The sequence below is a fragment of the Oryzias melastigma genome, linkage group LG17 (genome assembly GCF_002922805.2).
Source record: "Oryzias melastigma strain HK-1 linkage group LG17, ASM292280v2, whole genome shotgun sequence".
In the NCBI taxonomy this organism is placed as follows: domain Eukaryota; kingdom Metazoa; phylum Chordata; class Actinopteri; order Beloniformes; family Adrianichthyidae; genus Oryzias; species Oryzias melastigma.
Genome location: NC_050528.1, coordinates 1,492,850 through 1,514,056, shown reverse-complemented (window position 1 = coordinate 1,514,056; position 21,207 = coordinate 1,492,850). Strand labels below are relative to the sequence as shown.

The 21,207-nt window shown below is 40.6% G+C and overlaps 1 protein-coding gene across 1 annotated transcript in view; it reads left to right on the top strand.

Annotated features, from left to right (window-relative positions):
• The window catches only part of yes1 (YES proto-oncogene 1, Src family tyrosine kinase), a 36,254-nt gene continuing 15,047 nt past the window's right edge, over positions 1-21,207 (top strand). Inside the window, exons 1-3 of the mRNA XM_024273742.2 lie at positions 1-733; positions 13,122-13,412; positions 17,794-17,893. Coding sequence (XP_024129510.1) covers positions 13,130-13,412; positions 17,794-17,893 — 383 coding nt within the window. The 5' untranslated portion in view covers positions 1-733; positions 13,122-13,129. The remainder of the gene's footprint in view (positions 734-13,121; positions 13,413-17,793; positions 17,894-21,207) is intronic.

The window sequence follows — 21,207 nt, the reverse complement described above, 5'->3', positions numbered from 1 at the left end:
AGTGACAGCATAAAGCATATTGTATAGTTTAGTATTGTTTTGTATTGTTTAGTCAATCAAATATTTTTTTTACTGTTTTTTTCCCTTCTTTTTTCACGGTAATGTCGGCCATATTGGGAACACGGGAAAACCATTCAGGATTTCATGTAGCCTTCACGTACTGTCGGAAAAATTTGTATCAGTCACTTCAGTAATTCATAATTACGTTTTTATTCAGGAATTTAAGTGGGAATAATACATGATTTACAGTAAAGTATAGTATTATTTTCAAGTTCTGATAAAAATATAGGTGTTTGTTATTTTAAATTGAATTATTTGCTCCACGATGCCAGATTTTCCCAGTTTACTTTTGGAACTTGAACGCACCATTCCTGCCGTGGCCTCGTCGGCTGCCTCGCGCTTGAGCTGCTTTTGTTGTGTCTTTTTGGGGGACCCGGAGCCGACAGCGGGCGGCGGATCCCCGCGTTTGTTCCCGTGATGCTCAGCGGCCACGCGGGCTCGCCAGGCGGTGTTCCCGGGCTGTCGTAGTCCCCCGCCGCCGAACCAACGGACTTTGCGCCGCTGAAGTAGTTAATCGGTATGGGACAGGCGGAAGACTGAGATTCCACGCTCCAGACCGCAGCTCAGTCCCGCTTCCACGTCTGTTTTTAACGGAAAAATAAACCGAGAGGACGCGCGGGGGACGCTGGCCGCATGTAGCCGAACTTCATCGCTGCTGAGTTCGGTTTTGAAGGTAAGAAATCCCGTTAGAGTCCCGTTCGGTACCGGGAGGAGCGGGAAGGGCCTCCGGTGTTGACACTGGAAGTTGGAGAAGATCCCCAGAGTTCCGGTTCCGACCAGAACCGTCCCGGGACCGGGTCTGCTGGGCTTCCAGTCCCGACAACAATGAGGGGAGGTTCTGGGACCAGAACCGGGGCGGGTTTTCCAGCTTCTTCATGGGGGAATTTAGCAACCAAACAGTCAAAGTACTGATTTTGAATCCAACTTTATTGATATTTTTTGGGAAACATTTGATTTAACCTCCTCCCACATCTGCCTCACCCACTTCCCCTCCACTGTCAGCTGCTCGAGGCCCAACAGCAGCTTGAGAAACCTCCACGGAGGCTTTTCAGTGACTTTCTTTGTCATTTGATCCAAACTTTGAATGTGAAGAACCCCCGTGCCCTCTCTGGGGAGGGGGTGGACTCTGCTTTTGACCCTCCCTGGGGGTGAATCCAGCAGCAGAGTAATCCCAGCGGGTGGTAATCCCTCTCCAGGTGGCCGGACAGTTGTGAGCCCCCCCTCTCCCCATCAGCACACAGCTGGAGGTGTGGGGGTTGCCACCAGAGATTAGAAATCAAGGCCCGGGGGCCGGATTCGGCCCTCCAGATCATTTTATTGTTATTAATGACCCAATGTTATCTTGTACTCATTTCTAACTTGTATAATCTTGACAAAATATTTGGCCTTTTTGTTATTCATAATTATTTTTAAAAGCTACGGTTTTACAGTTTTAAAAAATTAGCTTTCTGTTAGCTTTTTGGACTATTTCTGCATTTACTAAGATTTTTTCAGCTACATGCTAGCTGTTTTGGCTAATTTAGTTTTTTTTAACTTTTTAGGCTATTTTGAAGTGTAGCTATTTTGTTCAGTTACATGCTATGTGTCCTGGCTAACCTAAGATTGTTTTTAGGCTAATTTGGCATTTAGCTTTTTCAGCTAACAGCACTAGCATCTTCAGCGCCCAAATTCAGCTTACAGCATTCACACTAGCATTATCAAAGGTTATATTATATATCTAGTCCATTATTATGTTAAAAAGTTTTTCAGCCCGCGACCTCAGGTGTGTTTTGGATTGTGGCCCCCTGTGTGACTGAGTTTGACACCCCTGATCTAGAGGATGTTTCATGGCGCCCTCTGATCAAAGACACTTATTGGGTCAGGTTTGCTCATATTCCAGCACATATTCAGATTAGGATGATGAAAGTTAATCTCCAAATCCGCTCGGAGTCGTGTGAATTCTGGGAACCGGAGGAGCTCTCTCCAGATTTAAGACGCCTCTTTCTTTCCCGAGCCTCAGTCCGGCCTTTGACAGACACAGCAGGTGGCTGCAGCAGCATGAATGGATTCGGAAGGAAGTTCCTCTCCTCCCTCCCCCCCAGCCGGTCACCCCCCACCCCAGCCTCTGTGATTGGCAGGGACTGAGCCCCATCACTCTCTGCTTCCTCAAAAATGGAGCTTCAGAATCGGTCTCCTTCACAGATATGTGGTCATTCTGAAGATATAACGACTTGTTAATCCATCTGGGTAAAGGGGGGGTCTGACAGTTCTGTGGAACTGAACTCCCCAGATCCACTGAGGAGGCTTTGCCGTCTAATTAGGGTTGGTTTAGTTGCTTAAGCCCCATTTAGCCTGTAATTATGCTTACAGGGGTTTTTGAATGCTGAGCGTGACCTTGTTGAAGCATCACATGAGCGGCACGTCCACACAGCCTTCATACTCACTCCGTAATGTTTTCTGCTCTTTGTGTGCATTTAAGTATCTGAGGAACGTTGTTGGAAATGGGAACGTGAGGTCAGCAGGACGTCCTCTCAGTTATGAAGGAGTGATGGTCTGTGAGCCTCAGGGAGCCTTCAGAACGGATGCCTCGGTATTTGGCTGGATAAATGATGCGCTGTCACTCCGGCTGACCTTTCGTCCACTGGTTTCTGCTCGTTTATACGAATGAACGAGCAGGAAGAGGACAGCAGGACTGGAGAGCGAGTCCTACATGAACCCAGGCTTCTGAAGATTACGATTCTGCCCCATACATGATCCAATCTGACAACATGTAAATTTAGTTTTCACTTTTCTGTCCAAACTGCTTTTGGTTTGGTTATGGAAAACATAACTAGTGATAGACAGTTTAGAAAAAGGTGGAATTTCTTTATTAAAAAAATGACTGAAAGCAGATTTTTTCCTCCAAGAAAACATGATATTGCTTTAAATAAAAATGTATTACTTTATTTGCCAAAATGCATGTTAATTTTTTTAAGTAATGATGAGTTTGATGTCAATTAATTTGCTTTTTTTAGATCTTTATTAAAAAAGAACCCTTAAATCATCAGTTTATTTTTTTACTTATTCTGTAACCAGACGTCTTTGTGAATAAATCGTCTCCTTCCTGGTTAACTTGCTGAAGTTTAGTCAAATGTAACGGGTAGAACAAAGACATTCAAAGATCGTCTCCTTGAAGAAACGTCAGAGTATCAATCTTCCATTCTTTGCTCGATAGTTCTAACGTTAGTGTGTCGTTCCGACCGGATATAGCAGATGGACAGGCAGGAGATCTGCACATGCGTGAAATCATCCCTAAATCAGGCCAAATGAACTCAAATCATCCCAAATCATTTCAAATCGTCCCAGATTATTTCAAATACCAAATCATCCACAAATCACCTAAAATCAACTCCCAAAAAGAATTTCAAATCCAAAATAAGTCATTCAATATAATCCCAAATCCTTTTGAATCATCCAAAATCATTCCATATGCTCAGAAATATCCTTAAATCACACCAAATCAACTCAAACCATCCTATATTATTGAAAATCATCCCAAATCATTTCAAACTATACCAAATCATCAATGAATCACACAAAATCAACTCCCAAAAAACATCTCAAATCCCAAATTATTTCATTCTAAATTCCCCCCAAATCATTTTAAATCATATCGAATCCTTCAGTGTAATCCCAAATAATTTTAAATAATCCAAAACAATTTCATATCATCCCTTAATCCTATTAAATTAACTCAAATCATTCTAAATCATTTCAAATTATACATCATCCATAAATCACTTAAAGTCAACTCCCTAAACACATTTCAAATCCCAAATCATTTAAAATCATAACAAGTCCTTCAATGAATCCCAAATTATTTTGAATAATCCAAAACATTCCATATCATTTCTAAATCACGCTAAATGATCTTAAATCATCCTAAATCATTTCAAACTATCCCAAATCATCCATAAATCACCCAATATCAACCCCCCCAAAACATCCTAAATCCCAAATTATTTCATCGTCATTTATTTCACATCATACCAAATTATAACAAGTCCTTCGATATAATCATAAATATATTTTAATAATCCAAAATCATTCCAAATCACCCCTAAATCACTCCAAATCTTCCCCAATAATTTCATTTTATACCAAATCATCCATAAATCACCCAAAACAACCCCCCCCTCCCAAAAAACACCCCAAATCATTTCATTCTAAATCACCCCAAATCATACCAATCACACGTCATTCAGTACAATCCTAAATCACTTAGAATCATCTACAATTATTCCATATCATACTATTTCTAAATTCATATTATGTCAACCTTAAATCACCTCATATAATCTAATTATAATCTTAATCTTTCTAATGATCTCAGTTCATCCCAAATCATCTGAAATCCTCTCAGGATATTTCTGAGGGATTCTGTTTTCTTGGGCAGATCTTCAGTCTTTGGTCTGGAAGTTCTTTAACAGAATCTATTGAATTCATTTCCCTTTTTCCAAACTCTTCCGCTTTGATTTCAACCAAAACTTCCTGATCTTGACAGGAAACACTTTTGAAAGTTTTGCTGGTATTTTAAGTCTTCATATATTTACAGTGAAACATTTTAGTTTAAGTGCTCAGTATATTATCAAACATGTCGTCTGATTGTTGTATAAAATCATTTCATATTTTTCATTGATGTTCTTCTGTCCTCGGACACAGAGGAACCTGCTGAGTGTGTTCTGTGAGGTTTCCGGTAGATTCTGACAGAAAGATGCGTGGAGCGGACATGCTGGATTGATGGCGCTCGGTGGGGGCTGCTTTTGTCCTGGACGTCGGTGCGTGCCAGCTTCAGAAAGGCTTCCTGTCTCAGCATTGTGGCTGGAGCCTGTGGGAAGCAGCAGCCTGTGTGTCTTTAATCCGACGTGGCATCACAGGCCGTCTGGCAGCAGCTTCACATGTCCGATGGCTTTGGACGTCTGGCTCCAGCAGCTCTCTTAGTGTCTCTGTGTTCTCCTGTAGGCTCCACAGTAAAGTTACCGACGTCAGGGGTGTGTTTGCTTTACGGCCTAGCATAGAGAAAAAGCCTTTGAGCTGCACATAATGGCTCCACGTTTGCGAAGTATTTCAGGAAACATTTTCCTTTATCAAAGGAATTCATTTTGAGTTTGTTAATGAATAAAAAGGGTCGCTCAGGGAGACGCTCTGCCTCTGTGACCTTTTTGGAGGTCATTAGCAAAAGGGCATTTTGCCTTAAAGCTAGTTTGATCAGAGATCCACATGTGAGGTGAAGGCTGACCACGTCTGGGCTCCTCAGAACCACCAGATCGGTCCGGTTCTCTCATCTGATCTCCTGACGGCGTCTAGGAGACTCAGAAGGAGGAGACTCTGCTTTGTTTTGTTTCATATGATACTTCATGACTTCATGCAGCCAGCAGGAGCCACAAACATGCTCTTTTCCTGCAGATTTGTCTCCAGGTTTTGAATGTTGTAGCTTTTATATGCTAATACCACCACACACTGACATGATGGCTTTGTGTGGGAGACATAAAAGGTTGATGGGCGTGGAGCAAAAACCACATCTCCACTTCTCAGAGAACTCATTCTCTTCTCGTTTACCAATCATTCAGACCCACAATTTAATTAACCCAACTCTCGTTGAAAGTAAATACACCCTCAAAGTCTTGAACAGAGTCGATGTTTTTCCTCCCAGACTCCCCAGAATCAGAAGGTGGTGGAACCGGTTTGACGGCCTTCGTCACACGGGCTCGTCCCGGCTTGTAAATCCATTCCTGATCTCTGCAGGTGGGATGTTTCACCACAAAAACGCTGAAGTTTAGTCCTCCTGGAGCTGTAGAAGCTCCTGAGCTTCAGTTTGAAGTCTGGTAATTGAGCAGTTGTTGACAACAGAAACACTACAGTCCTGATTTTTTCCACTGACTGATCCGATGTCGACTTCTGTTGATTTAACATCAAGAACTTGTAGAAATCCAGAACAGTAAACCCAGAGTTTGGAGACTGGTTGGTTTTCAGTGTGTTTGGTTTAGTTTTGGTTTCAGACAAACATTAAGCTCTATTTATCAAAAGAATTCTAAATACTAAAATTATAAATGCAGTTTGATTCATACATTTTACTTTTATTGCTGTTTTAATTTGTAAGATCTGATTGTTTAGGACTATCAATGGCGATGGACTGTTGGGTTGGTCATTGACGAGTGTTTAGGTCATGTTTGGACATCACAGCTCCTGCTGCTGGTAGTTGTCTGAATTCTGAAACCATGTTGTTACATGTCACCTATTGGTAAAGTCTTTTTACAGCCTTTATCCGCCATCTTTCTGGGTGTTGACGGATATTAAAGCAGTTTGAAGGCCAAAAACCAGAAGAGCAAACTCCTGGTCATCCATGTGGAACATCAACCTGTTCCATGACCCCGCCCCCTGAGTCTAAACATTGTTTCTGAGGTACGTTGGTCTCTGGGAACGTCTGAAAGGCAAAAGGTGTAATTCACGTTTATTTACCAACATCAATCCATGAAAATACATGTAGAAAGAAAAAACACAAACTGAAGGATTTCTTCATAAATGGCAGGTCAGATTATTATCATTACAGAATACTATAAAACAGAAGTGTCAAACTCAATCGAACAAAATCCAAAACATACCTTAGGTCGCGGGGTGAACAGGATAAACATTTATTAAACACTCTAAAACTACATTTTTAAAACTTCAAAACCGTAATATTATAACATATTCATGAACTAGATATATAGCATGACCTGTGATAATGCTAGTGTTTAATGCTGAAACTGATAGTCGGCTAAAATATCAGGAATAAACTCAAACTTAAACCTTAAATAAATTTCAATATTTTACTCTCCATAGAAATATATTTAGTCAAAATTATACAAGTTAGAAATGAGTGAAAGATAACATCGGGTCATTAATAACAATAAAATAAAATAATCTGGCCCTCCGGGTAATTCTATCCGGCCCCCGGCCCCCGGGCCTCGACTTTGACACATGTGACAAATATACATGTGACAAATATAATCTAATATTATTCTAATTTTTCCCTCTTCGGACTAATGTGGGTCAGCAAATCATCAAAGGAGTCACAGAGAGGTAGAAGTACCCCTGAAAGCGTTGGTCATTCAAACAGATCCTGCAGTAGACGGTGAAGCTTGTGTGTTAAACACAAATTTAACACACAAATTGTGTTTGCTGTGAGTGCAGCTCAACAGTGAATATTGTCACTGAACACTGAAATCTGCTTCAAAAAGCTGTCAAAGAATTGTGTAATTTACCAAAATCCAGGTTTGGTTGAATTAATTTAAGTTCAAGGAGTTTTAAGTGTGTTACACTGTAGGAGCCGTATTGTGTAATTATCCTGTGGGCGTGGCTATGTCATCTTTGCTGTCAGTGATAAATATAGGTTGATTAGCTGACCTCAGACATGTGTGTTCCAGCCGGAATGACAAGAAGTTTTCAATCGCTGCAGCGGGTAGAAATGGAAGAATGAAAATTAATTTTATTTTTCATGAGTGTGAAGATTTCCTTTTGCTGGTCGTACAGGAAAACGACAGTCTAGTCTGTTTAACTCGTCATCAGGGTCGATCTGCCATCACATAGACTCTTATATCTACAATTTTAATATTACTAGGATACGTTATGAAACAGTAATACAAAAAAACATAGTACAACATAAAACTCATATTTCAAGAAAATACTTGTTAACCTTTAAACAATGAGGCATCATGGGAAATCAGCGGAAAAATCCCACAGAAGTAACTGAAACTAACAGAAAGCATCTGGAACCGAGTCGTAGAACTTGTCTGTCAAATAATTGGTTGCATGTTTGGGAACCAAACGAGCTTCATGTAAATCTGAGGGTTTGAAAACCTGCATTTTGTGCTCTCGGGCGGTTTTACATCAAAAACAGAAATGTTTGTGTCATAAAGTGAATGTTTAGCTTAAGGAGCATTTCTGGAACCGTCTGAGACCTCAACGTCATTTAAATAGATGGAGGAGTCTTGTAGGCGAGTGACTCTCATCTGCATCCTCCTTCAGATGGAACAGGAGGAGATCCGTGAGAAGAACCCTCACCGGTGTTTGGTGATGTGTTGGTGTGGATGGAGGGAGAGCAGACATGAAGGGCGGATTCACACTGGACGTGATTCGTGTGTCAAATTTACAGCTCGACTCCTCAACGTTCCGGAGCAACACACAAAGTTTTAAAGACCTAACTCATTGCCACGTCATGGTAAACATGGATGATGTTGAGCGAGTAGCTTGGGTTTTTATGTTTTAGAGAGTTCTACAGAGGCGCCATCACCGTGTTCAGGTTCACCAGATCATTCAGTCTCTCCCGCTGTGATTTACTTCACTCCTGATGGACGTTTTAACGTTACTTTCGTCTGTCTGTGGCCCAGTTTGAGCGTTAACCCGAGAGGAGAAATAAAACTGGATGTCTTTTTTACGGCCGTTACCGATATTTTCTCTGCAACTGTGACCGATAGCCGATATTGTAAATACTACTATACTGTATTACTAGACAGTATAGTATACTATACTATAATACTATACTGATATTCAAGTGTCTAGAATAACACAACATTTATTGCATTTTTTTGTTTATTAGACATGCAACAACTTTTGCATTGCCAAGAACAGTACAAACATGCATAGAAAAAATCAAAATATAAGAATAAACTTTGCTTCAATATTTAAAACTTGACCACACTTGATACGTGCAGCCAAGATGCACGTTGCTGCATTGCCTGCACATATTTTAAGTGCGTCCAAGGCTTGACATTGCTAGCAAGTTTGCTAGCTTTGTTTTTAACATAATTATCTGTCCAAGCAGCCGCTTTATGTCACACGGACAGGCAGATGTGGTCAAAAAACGACAAGTTGGAGTTACCCCAAACGTCAAAAAGTGACGCGGAGGGAGCTCGAACTATACATCCGTATATGACGAGTTGGGCGTGAGAAACTGTTGCTTGAACAGCTCTGTGCTAAACACGGCGCTTCTCCTGCTGTAACTCCCAGTCAAAGTAAAAGAGAAACATTGGTGGTGAATATCGGTGGAATTTCTGATATCGGATTGATACAGATTATTTTAAACTATGCAAATATTGGTCGATACGATACTGTCACCGATATAGAAAATCGTAAGCCCGTGGAGCGTTTGTGCCCACTTCGACTGCACCTGCGGTGTCTCTCCGTCTGCTGAGCAGCCAACCGCCGACGGGCCAGACGAGCGATCTCTGCTACATAGGACCTGTCAGCCTGGGTAGCAGACCTCGCTAGCTCTGCCAGCGTATTGGATGCATCCAGCTCCGTGGGCTCTGTGTTAGGCCGGCGACCTGTCCTGTGAGCTTCTCCCAACAGTAGGTGGACAGTTTTCGGGAAATCAGCGAGTTAAGAAAATGGATGGAAGTTCAGGAGGAAAATGCTCGTGTTGAGCGTCCATATTGGATGTAGATTTCTACCCTTTGATCTAGTCAAATGTCACATGCACAAAACGAAGTTTCTGATTGGTTGAGGACTCAGATGGCGTCTGTACGTTGACTTAACATTGAAACCCGACACCTCTTCTGCGGAAACCACGTCTGGTGTGAATGCAGCATAAGAGACGTTTCCTCTGACATGTGGACTGCGTCTGTCTCTAAGCCTCGGTTCCAACTGTTCTCACCAATGGGCTGTCGATCCCGCCTGTCTGCGGGAGAAAAATAGGAAAACCTGTACGGGGCATGAAGGTGGTCCACGGGAAGGATCTATGGGCATGCTGCGGGTGACGGGTCGAACACTTCTCGTAAGGGAGGTGAGAGACGGGCGTGTTGGACAGATTTTAAATTAGTTTTAAACCCACCAAATCTTTTACCAAAGCTCCATGTTGTAGAAGAATCCAGATGCTGAGTCTGCAGTTTTATAAGTTCACAAAGTTTATTTATTTATTGTCATTAGAACTTGATTTAAATCTTACACAGAAACAAAAGCGTTTTTACAGTTTCTCTGTTGTTCTTCATGTTGTTGTTTATCAGTGAAGATTACAGCTGCTGTGACCGGTTCCGTCTTGTCGCGGTTCTTAGGAAAAAGCTCTCAGCAGACAGATCAGCAGTCGGAACAGGTTATGTTTACCTGTGAGCTCCCGCACAAGCTGCTGCTTGAGCGGTGACCTCACCTTCAACCAGACTGGAGCTCTGCGGCGTTCATGCGAGTCGCTTCTTTCATCTGCGGAGACGCGTCGACGTAATGAAACCATAAAATACTAATAAAGCCCAAACGTCCTCCTCAGACGGACTGACAGGTCCTTTAACAACTACAACTCTGTTTGGTAGACTTGATTTAGGGTTTCCATGGAAACCGAGCTGTTGATGTTTTGGAACGTGGAAGAACTTGCTTCTTAATCAAAAGATCTGTTATTTATACTTAGCTATTTAAAATATTAGGTTTTACACTCATATTATCAGCTTCAAACAGACAGAAGTTTTTCTTATGAATCTGAGTTAGAATGAAGGATTTCTTCAGGAGCTGAAGTCACTCTAGATGTTTCTGCAGGAAAATCCTGAAATGAAAAGCATTCAGATTCAATTTAGATATTTATCTTTGGAACAATATTTAAATTATTCCACAAGTCCACAAAAGAAGATACTTCATAAATAAATCCACATTAATTAACTGGCAATAAAGATTTGCACAAATCGAACTGTAGGTGTCAAAAATTTTTATTAGTTTGATTTCTATTAACAAGTTCACAATTATTTTACCCAAATACTGATTTCATTATTATTATTCTTTTTAATTTCAGACTATTGTATTTGACAAAAAAATTAAACAGAATTATTAAAAAAAACAGAAAACTTTTTCCTTTCCTAAAAAAATTCAAATATTATTTAAAAATAAATCAGTTTCTTGTTTTTGGTGAATCATTAATCTTATTTTTTTAAGCCAGCTCTATTTAATAGTAAACCTCCAACCTCACTGTCCGTCCTCCCTCAGGATGCTGCGCTCTGATCCAGGTCACACCTGAAGAAGCACCTTCATAAAAGACACTGAAGGGTTCAACATTTCCATCAAGTTTCTATCTAAATAAATCTTTGCTCTTCATGGAGCCAATAGTTCAAGAGTTTCAGGCTCTCCTCAGACGGTCGACTGATGATCAGCTCTGACAGAGAAGCATCGGAAGAGAAAATGTCTCATTTTCATCTGAGAACAGTCATCGGCTAAAAATAAAAAATATTTTTTCCCAAACTACAAGACTTTGAAGTTCTTAATCCAACAGACTTCAGGTAAAGCTTCACAGCTCAGACACAAAAGAGATTTTTTTACATATATGTTTCATTTACGTAAAGCATAAACTAAATGTTAGTTTTTAAGTTGCTCATAAACTGAACATTAATAAACCAAAGTGAGCAAACCGATCGTTCAGAAGAGGCCGCTTCCTGATAGAAATCTGAAAATAAAATCTGTGAAGGCGGCAGCAGCTTCTGCTGAAGGAACAGAAAGCTGTGAGTTCCTGCTCACAGGTCACGGAAACCGTCATTTGCTGAAAGCAGAGCGGATCATCGCAGACGCAGAACGGACAGAATCCTCTGAGAAAGAAAGGCCAGAGGTGGGAGACAAGTGCTCAGAGACGCCGCCCTGCAAAGGATGCTGGGAGCTATACTCTCCTGTTTAATGGATACTCTCCTGCAAAGACCGCGGCGTCCGTGCGGCCACGCATGAACGCTCATGCAGCGTGTTTTTGTCTGCATTCCTGAAGCGTTCAGATCCTCAGATCTAATCGGAGGACAGGATTTCCCGCCGGCTCAAAGTGACACAAATCTTTCTTTTCCTTCATTTGAGGACCGTTGTCGTCTTTCTCTGATTCTTTTTACTTTTCTAACTGAATACTTCCCGTTTAGTGTCTGTCGAAGGGTTTCTAGAGACGGGACTCTTGGGGACTCTCGAGGGTCAGATGCTTTTTGAGGGCCTTTAATTAAAGCTTTAGAACACGTGGGTCAAAGTCAAGGCCCGGGGGCCGGATCCGGCCCTCAGGGTAATTCTATCCGGCCCTCCAGATCGTTTTATTTTATTGTTATTAATGACCCGATGTTATCTTGTGCTCATTTCTAACTTGTATAATTATGACAGAATATATTTTTATGGAGAGTAAAATATTTAAAGTTATTTAATGTTGAAGTTGATTTATTGTGGAATATTTTTTTTATTATTTATAAATATGTTAAACATTTACAGTTTTAAATTTTTCCAAATGAGCATCCTGCTAGCTTTTTGGACTGTTTTGGCATTTACTAAGATTTTTTAGGCTATTTTGAAATGTAATATTTTAGCTTCATGCTAGCTGTTTTGAGTAACCTAAGATTTTTCTATTTTTTAATTTTAGTTTTTTAGGCTAATTTGGCATTTATCTAATATGTTAGTTGATTATCAGCTTCAGCGTTTTTAGTTATCAATTTCAGCATCTTCAGCAGCCAAATTCAGCTTACAGCATTCACACTAGCATTACATCACAGGTAATGTTATATATCTAGTTCATAATTTTGTTAAAAATTAAAAATGTCGTTTTAGAGTGTTCCATAAATGTTTATCCTCTCCAGCCTGCGACCTCAGGTGTATTTCAGATTTTGGCCCCGTTGTGATTGAGTTTTAGAGCTTTTCTGTCTCTGAAATTGACTTGATTCTCGTGAAATCACCTGGAAAGAGCATCATCTTCCCAAGGAATACGCTAGTTTCTGGTTTGTCGTCCTCCAGGATTTTCTGAAAGCTTCCTGAAGACTGGAGGCTGGTGTCACTTATTGTAAAATCTCGTTCAGACTAAATTAACTTGTGAAACTTCTGTCCAGTATTTGTTCCTGCAGCTCCATAAATGTAAAAATCTCAGTTCCTCATAGAGGTTAGAGCGTATTTCTCTGCTTGTTGGACTCATGACAAACAGGCCTGTAAGGTTTTCATGTTAGATCCTCAATGAAAGCCGTCCGACTATCAAAAACACCCGCAGCTTCTCCGTTCAGTTTATTGGATAAAATATTATTTTGAGTTAACAGGTTTGAGCCTTGGTTCAGTCCTCTGACCATCATACTCCCTCCTCCTTCCTACAGACTCGACGATGGGTTGCGTCAAGAGTAAAGAGCACAAGGGTCCGGCGCTGAAATACCAACCCGACAACCCCAACGCCGCGTCGGCCAGCGCTCACCAGGGCCACTACGGGCCCGAACCCACCCTGATCGGTCACTCTCCAGCTGCTAAGATGCACAACAACACTTACAACAGCCACACGGCGGCCCTCACGCCCTTTGGGGGGGCGTCCTCCGTCATGACGCCCTTCGGGGGCGCCTCCACCTCCTTCGCCTCGGTGGCTGTGAGCAGTCCCTACCCCACCGCCATCTCAGGTCAGTCAGTTTCACTCATGAACACACAGACATGGTGGTTGAACCCTAGAAGGACAGAAGTGTCCTATGGAAACGACAACTTTCATATTGTTTGAAGGAGACGTCTCCCTCCACCGTGTTTTGACTTTCAAACATCGTCCTGCTCAAACTGAGCTTCAGCCAAACGCTTGATATGCAGAGGATGGAGTGAGGAGCAGATGTTATGCAAAGCAGACATTTAAAGTGAGTCAGCCAAAACACCGAGGAAGACCCCGAGGATGCAGGAGCGGGGTCACCGTACTCTGATAAATGAGGGACTTTATGTGGAGAGTTCAGCCGCTTCACTCACTCCAAATGTTCCTCATTCCAGTCAGATTATCTTTGTATTGATCATCAGAAGGATCTTTGATGACATGAGGATCATATGAAGATCTGTTTTACTCTGTTCTCACATAAACCCACACAGAATGAGTACTTATGAAAGGAAACTCTGAAAGAATGTACCCTTAAATCTGAGTCAGAAGGCCGAATCTTCCTCTGCCCTTACGTTTAGCCCTCCAAACGGAAAAATATGGAGAAATAGTGTCTTAGAATTCGTACGACACTCCCTCTCAATAGTCACTGGTCATCTACGTTAGCTCTGAGCTGCTAGCGCTCAGAAATACGAAACAAAATCCGTTTGATAACTTTAAAAAGGTCACGCAGCAAAGAAAAAGTCATTAACCGTGTCTGAGATGACCAAGGCGGACGCGACGCTCCTGCAGCGTGGTGTATGCTGGGTAGTTTTTTGCTCAACATCATATGTCCGGCGTCATGAAAGTATCGCGAGAAAGGGGCGACGCAAGGCGCCTGCCTAGGCGAGCGCCATAGACATTAGGTGTGTTTGAGAGGACTTTCATCTCGTCTGGATCATTGGCGAGACCAGGCGGGGAAAGGTGAACGCTGAGCTGCAGCGAGACGGATCGTGAACAGGAAGTCGGGGTCATTCAGTTGAATTTTAATATGCCTGTCCCCCTTAAAATGGTCGCTATTATTATGTTTTTGATATTATTTTTAACATCTGTCTGCAGACAACAGAGGAGAAATAACCGCTGGGTTAATTTAATGTGCACGGTCCCAAATTAAAGTTCATTTTTAAGGGAACAATAACACACATAACCACAGATGATTTGAAATCTTGTTTATTGTTACATCAGGGATTCACTACTTTTCAGAAAGAGTTACAAAATACACAGATTTCCTTCATTTAGCGCCAATCATTTCTGATTAACATCACATCAAAGTACAAGAACTGTCAGGATGCCGTTTCCCACAATGCATTGTTTTATAGTGTAGATAGGCGCCTTGAACCTGCCTCTTAGTTGCGATATTTTTATGATGATTGACACGTGACGTCAGAGGAAAAATTACCCAGAATGCACTGCAATCCAGGCGATCTGCGCAGCGCTGCGTCCACCCGCGTGATCACCTTACGTTTAAGCGCTTCTCCTTCGTTCATCCTTGTGCCGGACTGCTCTGCATCTCTCCGCCACAAAGACTAGCCCTTAAAAAAATGATTTCTGACAACCCTACCCCTTCAAATGTGCCCTTGTGGCCCTTAGACTCCCAAAGAGTGTCCACACAAACTACGCTCTCATCGTCAAATTTTCCTCACAAACGTCGCCCGTATTCGGCCCCCTTGAACTTTTCAACCTTTTGCCACATTTCAGGCTTGAAACATAAATAAAACTGTGATTTTGTGAAGAATCAACAGCAAGTGGGACACAAACATGAAGTAGAATAAAATTAATTGAATATTTCAAACTTTTTTAACAAATAAAAACTGAAAAATTGGGCATAGAAAATGATTCCGCCCCTTAAGTTAATATTTTGTCGCACCACTTCTTGCTGCGATTACAGCTGTAAGTCTCTATCAGTTTTACAGAGAGACGGAAATTTATGCCCATTCCTCCTCGCAGAACAGCTGGAGCTCAGTGAGGCTGGATGGAGAGCGTTTGTGAACAGCAGTTTTTTAGCTCTTTCCACAGATTCTGGACTTTGACTTGAATATTCTAACACCTGGAGATGTTTATTTTTTAACCGTCCCATTGTAGATTTTGCTTTATGTTTTGGATGGTTGTCTTGGTGGAGGACAAATCTCCGTCCCAGTCTCCATCAGGTATTCTCCCAGAATGCTCCTGTGTTTGGCTCCATCCATTTGAACCATCTTCCTTGTCCCTGCTGAAGAAAAGCAGGCCCAAACCATGATGCTGCCACCCCCATGTTTGACAGTGGGGATGGTCTGTTCAGCTGTGTTACTTTTACGCCAGACATAACGTTTTGTATTGTTGCCAAAAAGTTGGACTTTGGTTTCTTCTGACCAGAGCAGCTTCTTCCACCTCAGCTGTAGATCTCCATGGTTCATTCAGAGGGATCATGGGCCTCCTGGCTGCATCTCTGACCAGTCTTCTCCTTGTTCGAGCTGACAGTTTAGATGGACGGCCCGGTCTTTGTAGATCTGCAGTGGTCTGATACTCCTTCCATTTCAATATTATCACTTACACAGGGCTCCTTGGGGGGTTTAAAGATTGGGAAATCTTTTTGTATCCAAATCCAGCTTTAAACTTCTCCACGATAGTATCTCAGACCTTCCTGGTGTGTTCCTCATTCTTCATGATGCTCTCTGCACTTTAAACGGACCTCTGAAACTATCACAGGCAGGTGCATTTATATGGAGACTTGATTACACTCAGGTGGATTATGTTTATCATCATTAGTCATTTAGGTCAACATTGGATCATCCAGAGATCCTCATTGAACATCTGGAGGGAGTTTGCTGCACTGACAGTAAAGGAGCTGAATCATTTTGCACGCCCAATTTACAGTTTTTTATTTGTTAAAAAAGTTTGAAATATCCAATTAATTTTGTTCCACTTCATGTTTGTGTCCCACTTACTGTTGATTCTTCACAAAAAAATACAGTTTTATATCTTTATGTTGAAGCCTGAAATGTGGAAAAAGGTTGAAAAGTTCAAGGGGGCCAAATTCTTTTGGAAAGAACTGTGTGCTGTTTTTTTAAGTTCATAATTTTTCACTGGAAAATGTCATTTTATTGTAGAGTATGTTTAAATCAATACACAGATGTTTAGATTATTGTGAGGAAAGACAAAAAGTTCATTTTGTGTTTCACTGTTCTATTCAAGTTAAATGAAAGCACAGCAACATCGTATATAGTGATGATGAAGTATTTTCCTAGAGCATCTGTCACAATAAAAGAGTTGGAATATGAGAATGGGAAGTTTATTTCATAATTAACATTTTTAGACACTTTTTAAAGCAATTATATATTAAAAGATCCACAACTTTTGTCACAACTTTTCCCAAAAGCTGCCACAACATCAGGCATTTTTTCAGAGAATAGCTGAAAATGTACTTTATTATCGTGATATATATCGTTACATAAGATATTTTACATTGTGATATACATTTTTCCATATCGCCCAGCACTACTAGCATGTGTACCTCCAGTTGGAAGAGGTTTGGTGTGAAATGTCAAAGCGGTGTAAATCTGGTGACTCTTGCTCCAGGAGTTTTCTTTCACAGCTCTATTCTGAATCATGAAAGAATTCCAGCTTCTTATCATATAAAGTCCTCCATGATCAATTTTGAAATGGTTATTACTTCTGCATTTAGAGAAAAACAATACTCAGACGTCGCTACCAAGTTTGAGTCGCTGATAGGTCAAAGATCAGCTGCTTTAACTTTTGACGCGCATTCAGTCGTTGTGCGTTTTGTATCTATAGTTTGAAAACTGACCTAAATATTTGCGTAGCGATGCATAAATGCTGAGAGTTTTAGACGTGGAAGGCTAAAATGCTCGTATATGCGCGTTTACACTGACTTCTCACTGAACGTGGTCACGTGAACGTAGCTTAAGGCTAAACGTGTCACAGCATCACTGTCAGACATGCTCACTGTGAGGCTGAAGGATTCTGGGTAAATCCTTGTCTTGGTTCCCTTGTTTATAAAGGCCTTTTTAAATATCAGGTCGATTACTTTAAATTCTTTCTAAGTCAGGAGGTGAGATCCAATAGGAATAAAAGTCGTGAAGGAAACAGGATTTTTAAATGTTTCCAGTCTAGTCAACATTATACCCAGTAGAAACTACGATTCAGAACTCGTTAGTCAGGAACTTTGAACACAAACGTTTGTTTGTTTGTTTGTGGCACCACATGTTTTTATGAAAGTTTCATCAGAAAAGCTTCATATCTCCTGGGATTATGAGCTCTGATGTTCTCTCTGTCTTTTTCTCACGAGTTCCTATAATTAAACTTTCAGTCTGACTTTCAGGGACAGGAAGTGGGATTTAAAGCAACAGAACGCGTTTGGCGTGTCTCTGACGGTCAGGTTGTGTTTCTTTCAGGAGGAGTCACTTTCTTCGTAGCGTTGTACGACTACGAAGCGAGGACGGCCGACGACCTGTCGTTCAAAAAGGGGGATCGTTTTCAGATCATCAACAACACGTGAGTGTCTTTGCTTCACAGTGGAGAAGGCCGACGGTCCATCCGGTGTGTTTAATCCCGTCAGGATTCAGGTCTGCTATTGAGGCTGGGATCAGGCTCTGCTAATGGCTTCCTCTAATGGACCATCTGCACAGGTCTGTAGTTTGAATGTCGGTCTCCCTGAAAACAGTTAACACAAGCGCTCCTGGACGGAAGGGCCAGATTATCTTCACAATTTCCCCTCAAAAACTCACCAAAATTTATATGCACCAAAAAGATGACATCACAACAGGAGAAACCAACAAAAATAAATAAAATGGGATCAAGACCTCTTAAAGTGCTTATAAAAAATTCAATATACATAAACGAAACCCAAACACACATCAGAGATATCCAAAAGAATCTTAGAAACTATTCTGGGATGGCCACACAACCTAAATGCCTTCGTGGGCATTTTGTGGCAAAGTTTAGAATTTGGCAATTTATTTTCCCACACAATATGGTAAAATTGTGTTTATTTATTTATTTTTTTATTGGATTTTTTGGACACCAAATCCTTTTTTTTCCATAATTATTTTCCATAAATCATTTAAAAGTTGACTGACAAATATTCATTTTCCCACCTGAGCAGTATTTTCTAGCCAAAAACGTTTACAGTCTGTGAGTTCTTAGAAGGAATTGAAACTTTAAAACCGATAAGTCAAACTTTCACCCACTTACCTCTAGCTTAAAGGGTAACCAAACAGGGAGGTTGGAGGCCGAGTCCATCCACAGCCGAAATGTGAGAATCCAGTCAGAGGGGTGAGGATGGGGAACAGGACTGTCATCATCACTGGAGCTCCAGATCATGTCGTGAGATTTACATGGTTTGACCAATCACAAAATTCAACTGTAGTACCTCAATTCAACCTGTAGGGGGCAGCACACAGGCGGGTTTTGACTAAGTTTTCAAAAATTAAATAATTTTATTTTAATTTATCAAAAATTGGGCAATGACCAACAGACAGCTCTTTTAAAGCCCCATTTATAGAGATCAACAGACACAAAAAGTTGATTTAGGGTTTGGTTACCTTTAAGTCTACAGCCGCAGATGAAGTTTCATTGACCTTTGACCTTGAGAAGAGGCTGCCACCCCAAATTCTCTCGAAAAAAAATCTCCTTTAGTATTACTGCAAATTTAAGCTCCTCCTAGGGATTTCAATCTATCTCCTTGTAAAACGGTGTTGGCGTGCAAGCTCGCAAAAGTGACGTTAGAACGTTTTACCAGAATATTGTGAAGTTGTTATACATGAATCCTCGGTCTAAGCTGATTGGAATAATATGGCATGTGATATGAACATGTTAGGAATGTGGGCGTGGTTAACGAAAAACCTCTGTTGCCAAGGAAATTGAAAAGTTTACTTTTGCCAATTCTTCTAAAAATCCCATCAACCCGTTCGTCTCCCCCAGGGGGTTAAAAAATAATATGGTTGCTATGGAGATAAAGCATTAGAAAAGCTGCTATTTTGAAAAAAATCTGTATACATTTGTCTTGTACAGCTCTGACAAAGATGGCGGGGCAGAAGGGGAGTCTGAAGGGCGTGTGGCAGGAGCTCGGCCAGTGGGGGAGGGTCAAAAGGGGGCGGCGGGGGCAGGTAGTGTCTGCGGGCCATACCACGCTGCTTCCAGCTTCAGTTATATTCATCATTCAGACTACGATGGCATATGATTCTTGGTTTTAGGTGTAAACATTCAAATCTAAATTTAAATCAGCCCATTATCCCAAATCCAGTTTGTAAAAATAACGGTAGAATCCAGTTTCAGCAGATTCTTGTTGACCTGCTGGGGTTTGACCTCTGACCCCCCCAGCTGAGAAAACGGGCCGAGCTCCAAGAGCCGCTCCTCCGCCGCATCCGTCCGCTGCTCAAATTCACATCGCCGTTCTGCGGCGAAGACGCCATCTGCTCCAGAGGAGAGCTGGGAACAGGACAAATTGGACCGTTTTTCAAAGTGACAGCCGACAGATTGCTTCTTAGAGTTTGAGCTCTCACAAGACACCAAAGCGTTTCTGGACATTTAGCTCTTTTTCAGCAGCGCTCGTCCTCTCTGAGGGTTACAAACTTTCAGGTCCCTCTAACAGCTCACAGACTGTAAACCTGTTGGGCTGAAAATACAGAAAAAAAATGTTATTATTTATGGAAAATCTAAAAAAAACATGATTTTTGTGTCCATAAAAATTCAAGAATTTGCAGTAAAGACGGGGAGTGAACATTTCAGCTTTTGTGAAATGTGTAAAAATATGCAAATTGGTTGAGGATTTATCAGACAAATGTGTATAATTTCAAGATATTATTTATTGTTTTTTAAACGCTTTTAAAGCATAAATCGTAAAAACTAAGAGCTGGAGTTTCTTTCATCACCGCAGAAGTTGTTTGCTAACTTCCTGCTCGTTTAGCTAACGTTACAGATGAAACAGCTGACTCAAATCCAGCTTTGGTTTCTTTAAACAAACAGCTGACAGATCAGCTCTGCCAGCTCATGAGGGGGGGCTGACTGTTTCTTCCCTGAGTTTGTCACCGTTTCACACAGAAAACACCCACACACTCGCTCCTGGGGGGGTTCAAATCTGCAGCCACGTGTTTTAGGAATGCGGGGGCGACCGGATTATACGGCAAAAACTCCCACAAGCTCGGAAAAAAATCTGGTTGAAAGCAGGACCTGAGAGACGGGAGGATGGAGTCTCGCTCTGCTGAATGTGACCGGATCGCTTTTTAAATAAAGTTTTTTTATTTAAAATAACAGCAAGAACATTCTGTTCTCATGAAGGATTACGTATTTGGATCAGCTTGAAGTGAATAAAAAAAAAGAGAAAAAATGAAAATAAAATTGTAAATAAAAAAAAAAAATACTGTAAACCTGAAAGAATTATACAAATTTTGAAAATGAAATTTAAAATTAAAAAGCAAAATTATAAACTTGAAAAAATCCTGAAAATGTGTAAATCCCATTTTAAATAAAAAACAATAGTGTAAACTTGAAAAGATTATTTAAACAATTGAAAATAAATGTTATATTAAAAAAGCAATATTGTAAACCTGAAAAAAAATGTAAAATGAATTAAACAAATTTTGTAAATTGAAAAACTAAAAAAAAATTGAAAATGAAAAATTAAATAAAAAACACTATTCTAAACTTAAAATAGTTATTATAAATATGAAAAAGAAATTATGAATAAAAAATATTATTAGAAACTTGAAAGAATTCTTGAAAATTTGAAAATGATTTTTTTAATTAAAAAAATAATACAGTAAACTTTAAAGAATTAAATATAAAAAAGTGTAAGTCTATAACTTAAA